We start from the raw sequence: 9,338 nt of genomic DNA, 5'->3' as shown, positions 1-9,338 counted from the left end.
AACGATCTGAACCTTCGTTCGTGCAGGTCCGCCCCAACCAATGGTCAATTGGCAGATTGACCTGTTCTTACTATCCTCGTAAACTTTCATTCATACATTCGCACGTGCCGTTTCAGCCGACCGTGCACGTTGCCGATGTCATTGGAACCTTGGAGAGTGCACGCAAAGTGGCTCCTTTTTTTTGGCTCGTAAGTTTCTGTGTATCCTTCGATTAGTAGGAAATAGAAACTGGCGTTTGTAACGCAGTGTTGGGTGAATAGAAAATTTTATTTCTAAGCTTTAATTTTGAAAGGGAGGAAAAGGGGACTCGTCCGAGGTCTTAAGCTGCGTTTCCACTTTGCGAGGCTTCCTCGCGAGGCACGCCTCGCGGAGTGGAGAGTCTGGAGACTACCTCGGCATGATCACTTTGTGCAAAGTGAAGAGGAATGGGGAATCCACTTCGCGAGGCGTGCCTCGCGAGGAAGCCTCGCAAAGTGGATACCCTGCTTTAAGGTGGACTCTCATTACGCCTCGCCTCGCGTCGCCTCGGCTCATTTTATTCTTCCTATGCTTTTCTTATGTATTTTCACAATTTGACTCACACTGCGCCTCGCCTCGGCGCGACACCGAGCCGCGGATTCTTCCTCGAGAATATTTTGAGGAAGAGAGGCGTAGTGCGAGCCGATGCAATGCCACCGCTTTCGGTGGCCGCTAAAAGAGGAAGGAAGAGGTTCTCTCAGCAACTGCCCAAACACATGAACCGAGGCAAGCTCAGATAACTTCAGATACGGAAAAACCGAGGCGACGCGAGCTTGGATGTCAGTGCGAAAAGAAGTTGCGCCGAGGCGAGGTGAGGCGTAGCGAGAGCCTATCTTTAGCTAGGTTTTCCTATGCGCGACTGGACGCGACGTCGGGAATTTAAAAGTTGATTTTCTCGAAAATGAAGCACAACATGAAAACATTTTACTCGCTTTTCTTGACTTATTTACTTGTCATGAGTCGAAAAAAACAGCAACTTTTTTTTATATCGCGCCACATTTTTGAGGAAATCGACTTTGAAATTCTTGAGGCCAGGCGCGTGTAGGAAAGTCCACTATACTAAACAAACGTCAGATTGAATTTAGAATTGTACGTCTGCTGAAGATCACTTCGTTAAGTCAACCACCCTCTTCTCTCGCGTCAGATTGAGCCGCGCATCGGCGCCGGATGGTGTAAAAGAAAATTCGAAAGCGAGCTCCGAGCAAATACTCTCTGTATTGACGGTTCGAGGAAGAATGCATTCTCCTTTCAAAGGCGTCTAAAAACTTCCGTACACGCCTATCGTTTTGACACCCTTGGGCACGGGCGTCGGTCTGTTGACAGTGCCGCTGAAAAGGATGGCAGTGTCAACTTTGGAGCTCCTTTAACTCGTCTCCAATTCCTCTTCCTAGAACAATGCGAACTTTTAATTCTCATTATTTTTCGCTCCCCCTGACGAATTAAACATTGATTGCCCGTCGAGCAGAATTGCTCGGCTTCTCTTAAGCGTGGCCAACTCAAAAGGATGACTCATTTCGACAGATTAAATCTGCGGACGACAAGAGGCGGCCGGTATTATTTGTGGTACCATTGTCAGTCGCGGAGCCACGCATCGGCTCTTTCTTTTCGATGACCCGAGAGGAATTCATTCTTCGACGCCACGCATATCTATTGGATCGAAGGGGGACTTGGCTACTCCTTCGTTCGCGTTCAAGTTCCAAGAAACGTCTGGCAACCGCGTTTCTTATTCTTCCTATCGTTCTCGTTCAAAAAATTCTTCCTCCTGTTTTATAATTCCTTGCAAATTGGTCTCAGATTGAATCGCTCTTCCACCTTCGTTTCAAGCACGCATCATTGCCTGAAATCACCGTTGTGGCTACAGGTCCTTCGAAATTTACATCGTCGACCCCTTCCGTCGCAGAGTGCAGCGAATATTGCGATGCCAGGCTCCCTGCGCTCGAAACGAGATAGTGGTATTGTATTTACGTTCTAATTGAACATAACGTGCCACGTTACTATCGTCGAGTGCCACGCGTATCTCGACTCGCGGACAGAGAGAGAGAGAGAGCAAGGTGCAGCTGGGCCGCTGAAAAAGCAAAGATCAATCAATTAACGCGCGGAGATTATGGGCAGGCGAATTCAGAGCAGCTTGTTATGAAACGGCAGCGATCTGTGGCACGTTAGCTCCAACCTCAATGGCGGTTACAGGTTACCTAGGGCTTCCTGCGGAAATGGCCAATATACTCCTCCGACCTCCAACTCACTCAGTCACTCGCTCACTCGGATCGCTCCTGTTTGGTGTACACTGTACCCCGTACCCATATGATCGCCCTGCCGCTCGACACGCACTCGTTACGGGTCATCATCGTGATCTATGCGCCTACAACAAACGTTACATCCTTAATCTGTCCTAGCCATCTAATCCTACGCTCGTGCTGAACGAGAAAGTTGACATTATTCCGCTGCAGCTGTACGCGGCCCGGGCCTATTCCGCGGCGCGATTAGAGCGAGCTTAGTTGCAAGTGGAGCGATCACCGAGCCAGTGATATTTTGCGAGGTGTAATTAAGTCGTTCTTGTAATTAAAACGTATTTGTCTGCTATCTGGGCGAAGTAAAACAAGGAGAGTCTACTTCTACAGATTTCTGCAATAGGATACGCAAACAAGTGACATCTTATTTACTGCAATTGTATTCCCTACATTCTCGTTTAAGGGAAAGCCATCGTTCCCATTTTTTCATTTCAATATTGCAAAACTCCTAATTACGAACTGGCTGTGGTGAAGGGATGCAGTGATGTAGTAATTATTTAGCTAATTAGTTTGCTACACGCGCGGCGGATTTATTAACAAACTAATTACAGGGACGATGCTTGCCAGTGGCTGCCGAGCGCGATACAATTCACACGTGCTACTGGGTTTCGTCGTTTGTTTTGCATACAACGTGATCACCTCACAAAAGGGAGGCTCTTTTGTGCGCAAGACGTCTAGACAGATAGGGCAGGGCTTACCCTACTTTACACGATACGCCAACAATTCGGCTCTATTAGGCCAATAAAGTGTATTAAAGAGGAGAAATGCGCCCCGGGTCAATCGTAAATGTTAACGTCGGTTTGCCTGTCCGTGTATGGTGCTTGGATGTATGTGGGGTGCGGGTGGATGACTAATTTAAATCGAACCCACCCATGCGTTAGGGGAGAAGGATGACAGTGGGATTACAGAGGCAACGAAAATCTGGAAAGTTGAAGAAGAAAAACTAGCCTTCTCCCTAAAGATATGTATTTTCAAAGTTCTTCAAGAAATTCGCGCTTGGTGTGTATTGCAGAGAAATTTTAATAAGTTGGGGTAACTAAATTTGAGACACAAGTATGTTTTACGGTAGCTTTATTAAATATACTTACATTGCTGATAAATTATTTCTATTTGCTCGTGAAGTCTGATCGTCTTGATAGTTCTGGGTCATTCTACTTTGAAATTTGAAATTTTTAGTGTTTCGCGGGCCAAGAAACACTACAGCCACCTAGCGTGGTATCCATGAACTAAGTATCTATCCAAATGTAATTAATTGAAAATTCTTGTGGAATAATGAACGTAGGAGTAATTAAAACCTGACCCGTCGCTGTTATACATTAAATTCGCAATTAAACAGTCATAGAATAAATGACAGATAGATAGAACACTTTCAGATATTCGAATTTGCCACCAGAGAACACTAGCTCGTGGCTCAGGATTTTGAATTTCAACATACTATATTCGTATGAAACTATATCTCCGGTCTGCTTTTAAACAAACTTCTATTTCTAATTGGCACGCTCGAAATTACACAACCGTTTATTTATACAATCCATAGTATTTACGTTGTTAAACGCGAAGAGCGGTCATGTAAACCGGTCGCATGTTGTGGGGTGCGTTCCGATTCACGCATCGAGTGCATAGATCGCAGCGCACTCGTAGCGCGCATAATCGGAACACACCCATAGAGAATTCGTATGAGTAATTCAAGATGGAAGACGGTGACAAAGTGGACGTTGCGTTGAATAAAGAGAAAAAGTCGTACGCCGGAATACCGGAGGCCGATTTTGTGGTAAGTACATTATCCGGGGAAAAAGTTTGCGCAATATATTAATATACAATGTTTATTAGTACGAGAATCGTATCCATTTAGGTTGTATTTTGTCACGTTGAATGTTTTTACGAAGAAGCAAACATCATGGTTCCCAATAAAAGTCTATGTATAAAAAAGGAAATAACTCCCTCCCTCGAACAGCTTAACAGTTTATAAACGGAGTGTTTTTATTTATCGTATTCAACGTTAAAAGAAATCCACGAGACAGATTTTTTTTACGACGCAAACCTTATATGGTCAGAAAAGAAAGACACCATGATATTTGAATTCATTACGAAATAGACGCACTGTTATTTCATACAGCGAATGTTTTCAATGCAGGACGATGTCGACGCTTTTATGGCAAAGCCCGAGAATCCCACGGCGGATAAAGTACTCCAGATGCTGGACGAGAATCATAGCAAATACAAATTCATGGAATTCAACTTGGTTAATAAGATGAGGCGGCTGAAGGCACAAATACCTGATTTAGAAAGATCCTTGGAAATGATTAAGAAGCTGCAGCTGGAGAAAAACAACAGCACAGACTTGGAGACCCAGTTTGCTTTGTCCGATCAAGTGTACGCGAAAGCTGTTATTCCACCTACGGACAAGGTGTGCTTATGGTTGGGAGCGAACGTTATGCTAGAGTACACCCTGGACGATGCTCAGGAGATGTTGACGAAGAACATCGAGGCGGCGAAGAGGAATTTAGGCTATGTGGAACACGATTTAGACTTTGCTAGAGACCAATTTACAACGACAGAAGTAAATATGGCACGCATTTATAACTGGGAAGTGAAGCGCAGGCAAGCTGCTAAACCAACATGAAGGCTGTTCCCTTTTTTAATAAGAATTCCATTTGCACGCAATGATCGCCTAAATGATGAAAGGTGGAGTTAATACGACTTGACCAATAAGTCTCGTGTTCCATTATTTGTTTAATAATTTTGTATCGCTTCTTTTAGGTTACACACACTGTCAAGAAAAATACATGTGAATAAAAAACACTGTCAAAAAAATGTCAATAGGCTAAAGGACTCTAATACATTTAGGTTATAAGCTAGATTCGCTAATATCTATGTATATTGCCAGAAATACATTTGAATTCTAACTTAACGTGTTGTCGTGTGTGTTTACAATAAGATCTCTTACACGTGTACCTTATTAAGCTTAACTCGTTTAATTTCTTATGTTTGAAGGAAAAAATATATACAGCATATATAAAAAAAAAATAATACTTTACATTGATTAGAGAAATATCACATAAAAGAAAATTTTGTTGAGCTTTCCATCTTATAATTATTTTACCCAACTATTTATAACTATGTCCCATTTTTCTAGATACGCATAATTTTGTTAAAAGAAACCACATATAGAACATATCTATACTTGTACAAACATGATAAAGAAAATAGACTTATGAATAATGGAATTTTCGAAATTAAACTTAATTTGTCTTATGTCCTAAATTGTTTTAAAAGTTTGCTATATCTATTTTTAAGGCACATAGTCAATCCGACCCCGTAAAAGTCAGCATCCAGCGGGGACTAGTATTTAGTTATAATCTAAAACTTGGTATATTTTATTCTGCCCCCTCGTCAGATTCATATTTCACCAATTTTGTCTTTAGCTCTGTAACGGTATTTTTAGCCTCCTCCAGTTCCTTCTTTAGTAACTCTGTTTCAATATCAGGTTCCGTGATGCCCCCTAGGTGGTGGCGAATATATCTACAGCTTGTTTAAAGAAATATATTGCCCGCAAGAGATGCAAGTACCGCTGCTAAAGGTTTACTATCGCAGTATCGAATTGTACGTAAAGGATACTCTAAAGGATCGTCCGGCTTTTCTGGCTCTTCGTACAAACACACCAGTACCTTTGTAAGAGCGTCCATAACGCCTGCTCTCTCGAGATACTTCCGAAATTCTTCTCTTTTGGAATCGGGAGGCTGGAATGAGAACCAACGTCACATTTGGATCAAGAATACGCAAGTAACAATAATTCCCTAATACTATTCACTATACACGGACACACACATTTCTAACATTAAGTAAATCGCATAGCATACGCATATAAATCGAGGAATTAGAATATGCTTTTGCAGAGATCGTGTCGACTATACGCAGAACAGATTTCCGAAATTTGTTGCACCTATTTCATTCATTAACGAATGTTTTACCGCGCAAAACAGGCATTACGTACCTTGAAATTCGACATTTTCGTGGCCCGGTTGTTTATACAACTATCTCGACACGATACTCGCGAAACACTACTTTATCGGATAGTTTAATGAAATTCCAATAGCACGTGCTCCTTCGATCATCCGATACAATGTAAATAAGTGAACCGCGATGACGCTCGGTTAGAACAAAAGCCGTACCGCATACGCGATTTTCAAAACAACGTATGTTCGAAGAGATCTATCATTGAGAGGAAGAATTATTTACCATTATGCTACGTGAATGCGAGGCGTGAAACAGAGGAAAGTCTTCTTTCCCTCGCCTCGTTCCGCCAGGAACCTTTCACGAGACATGTATGTACACAATTCGATAGTAAACTTCGAATGACTTCTAATGTCACGATTGGTCACGATAGTGTATTATGATAAACATCGAAGCAACCAGGGATGCATCGTGTTTTGGCTAAGAGCCAATGACATTGTGAATTTTAAATATCATAACAGAATTCAAATAGTTCTAGAATATAATGCCTCGCAGTATAAAAGAAATAATTGTGAACAGAATTGACGACTCAGACTTTCCAATTAATGCAAAATTTGCCTTACAATTAAAAGATACTGAATTTCTTGATTACGAAGTTAGCTGAAATAGAGTATAGGACATAGGTGGCATGTATATAGCATGTCGTAGCAATGAACCAAAATGGCGGGCTTTTGTTTACAGAGTGTTATTCTCCTGTAGCTTTTGTTAGAATTTATAAAGACCTCGGGTGACATTTAATGAATCTACTGTAATGTTTCTTGGGAAAAGAGACGTTCTTTCGCGAGTGATACTGACCGCAGCTATTGGCATTTGTTCATTTATTGGCGATCAGGGTTTGAAAGATGGGAAGGCCGAGGTGTCGCGCGCGATTTTCGACAATGCCACCCACGCGATCGTCGGTGGTCTCACTTGGGCAGTTGTTTTGAACCTGTCGAAGAAGTCTCTCGTTCAAAACTTCTCGAGCATCTTCTGGTGCTTCTTTCTATCGTCTTTTATCGACGTAGATCACTTCATCGCGGCATGCAGTTGGAAGTTAAGCGTAAGTGATATAATATAACCTCCCTGATAGCCAGATCTGGGCAGCAGAATCTGACATCAGAACCGTAGTCGTCTGTGTCCGCAGATGGCTGCGTTCTGAGGTGCAGTAATAATGATTGCAGTAATAATTTAACATGGAGTTTTTCTTACAGGATGCAACACATTTACAAAAACGACCGTTTATGCACTGCACCACGCTTCCTATAGCGCTATGGCTCGTGCTCAATTTTTATTCGAGCGTGTTTAATCATCCAAGGGTCGGTTACTACTCTTGGCTAATTTTGGCAGGTTTCTTGAGTCACCATATACGAGATGGGACCAGAAGGGGTTTATGGTTTTGTCCAATAGGTTCTACGCAGCCCATTCCTTATTATCTGTATTTAAGTATGAGCATGATGCTTCCCCACGTGTTGCAGTGGCTCATGACATCTTCGCTGCACGAACCTAACGTTCACGATAACATTACGTTGATCGATATTGTGTAAATATCGTAGAAATATCAATTGTACGTGTACATATGTATAGACTTCTTAGCGACGAGAATATAGGGTAAATGTCTTTTGTAAGTTTCATATTTTTCTATCAGGTCTTGTCTAAGATTGCTATTAGCTCCTACCGTAGAATTCAGCGAAGCTCCACTGTATAAAAACAAATATTTATTGTACTTTTATAATCCTTGAAGATCTAATAAAATCTTGCAGATACATACACCTCCACATTTCCTTGCTCCTCCAACCAAGTAAAAATGGCTGGAATTAATTAACTCTACATCGATATTAAAATTTCAGCTCTCAGCGCATTCCCTGATCGCCGATGCGCGTTCGTCGCACGCGCTCCAACGATCGACTCGCAGCACCCAAGGGAACATAGAAATCCACTGAAAGAATGCTGAATTCTAATTATCATTAAGTGGTAAGCTCGCGGTTGTGAGAAGCTTACGTAATTGAAAAGGGCTCGTCACGTGCGCAATGTTTACATAGCTGGCCCGAACGACAGGTGTGCTCGTCCAGCGAGCGTCGTACGTGCCTTTTTGTCTCTGCACGCCCGCTCGACAGGCCCGCGCTCGGCTCTGATACAAGAAATTAACGATACCCACGTAAACGCATACTCGTGGCACGTGCGGACTCGGCCGGTGCGCGCGGAGGACGCGGATACCCTTGCGAGAAGTCGTAACCGCGCGCACGCATGCCTGTACCTGTACACCTTCCAAAGCCTGGAGGGGTTTATCAGCATTCAGCATTACTTTGCGGGCACTGTTACACACTTTACTTCACTCTCGTCACCGCTCCTTAGTTAGTGTTCATTTACTTGGCCGCCTGATCCGTTCAAAGCCGACGTAAGCGTATGTAAAAACAAGTCACGGAAAGGATCGATCCAGCGACCGGAAGTAGCCGAGCGTGTTATTAGCTGCCGTAGATCTTCCGTGTTTTCGCCGGGCGATACCGTTCGATTTCGTATGCCGGTTTCTTCCATCCTCTGCGTAACACTCCATTTCGGTGATTACGGTCCGGTATCTACGCTTTGCGCAACAGCTACGGGAAAATTAAAAGGCGGACTCTATAGCTGTACTCTCTGCGTGATGTACCAAAGATTCGTCACGCTAACGCGATTTACCGTATCGCTTCTAAAGTAAAAAGGAATTAACACACGGCTATACGAAGAGTTCGCGGAATACGAGTTCTACAATGCCACCAGATTTTCGCAGATATCTAGTCCGTCACGATAACGTGCTGATACCGGTATCTTGATTGTGTACGCCAGTCCAGTATTGTCTCCAAAGGGGTCCCGTGTCACTTTTCTTCCGCCGTGTGTTTACAATGGTGAGTACAGGATTCTGTTACTTTTTTCTTCTTCTGCCGCCGTACCTAAACCGATCCCAAGGTGGAAACACCGCGGGTCCCTGACCGCAAATCGCACCAGTCGATACGTACATACACAGCGCGCGACATAGTTTCCCTTAACGTACAGGATATTTCAAAA

The 9,338-nt window shown here is 43.1% G+C and overlaps 3 protein-coding genes across 3 annotated transcripts; 2 read left to right on the top strand and 1 right to left on the bottom strand.

Moving 5' to 3' along the window:
- The first annotated feature begins 3,916 nt into the window (after nt 1-3,916).
- Nucleotides 3,917-5,217, top strand: Mgr (prefoldin subunit mgr). Its single transcript, XM_076811875.1, has 3 exons — nt 3,917-4,077; nt 4,441-4,991; nt 5,067-5,217. The coding sequence occupies exons 1-2, from the start codon at nt 3,997-3,999 to the stop codon at nt 4,927-4,929; spliced, it is 570 nt and encodes a 189-aa protein (XP_076667990.1). The 5' UTR covers nt 3,917-3,996; the 3' UTR covers nt 4,930-4,991; nt 5,067-5,217.
- Nucleotides 4,440-6,539, bottom strand: LOC143368800 (c-Myc-binding protein). Its single transcript, XM_076811881.1, has 3 exons — nt 6,301-6,539; nt 5,925-6,046; nt 4,440-5,828 (listed from the first exon to the last, which is right to left on the bottom strand). Exons 1-3 carry the CDS (start codon nt 6,313-6,315, stop codon nt 5,684-5,686), a joined length of 282 nt encoding a protein of 93 aa, XP_076667996.1. The 5' UTR covers nt 6,316-6,539; the 3' UTR covers nt 4,440-5,683.
- Nucleotides 6,540-6,898: 359 nt separating this feature from the next.
- On the top strand, nt 6,899-9,004 carry LOC143368795 (transmembrane protein 267). The gene is made up of 2 exons (XM_076811873.1): nt 6,899-7,359; nt 7,511-9,004. Exons 1-2 carry the CDS (start codon nt 7,072-7,074, stop codon nt 7,841-7,843), a joined length of 621 nt encoding a protein of 206 aa, XP_076667988.1. The 5' UTR covers nt 6,899-7,071; the 3' UTR covers nt 7,844-9,004.
- The last annotated feature ends 334 nt before the right edge of the window (nt 9,005-9,338 follow it).

The sequence above is a fragment of the Andrena cerasifolii genome, chromosome 5, assembly GCF_050908995.1.
Source record: "Andrena cerasifolii isolate SP2316 chromosome 5, iyAndCera1_principal, whole genome shotgun sequence".
NCBI lineage: Eukaryota > Metazoa > Arthropoda > Insecta > Hymenoptera > Andrenidae > Andrena > Andrena cerasifolii.
Note: the sequence above shows the minus strand (reverse complement) of the source record. Positions and strands in the feature narration are given on the sequence as shown.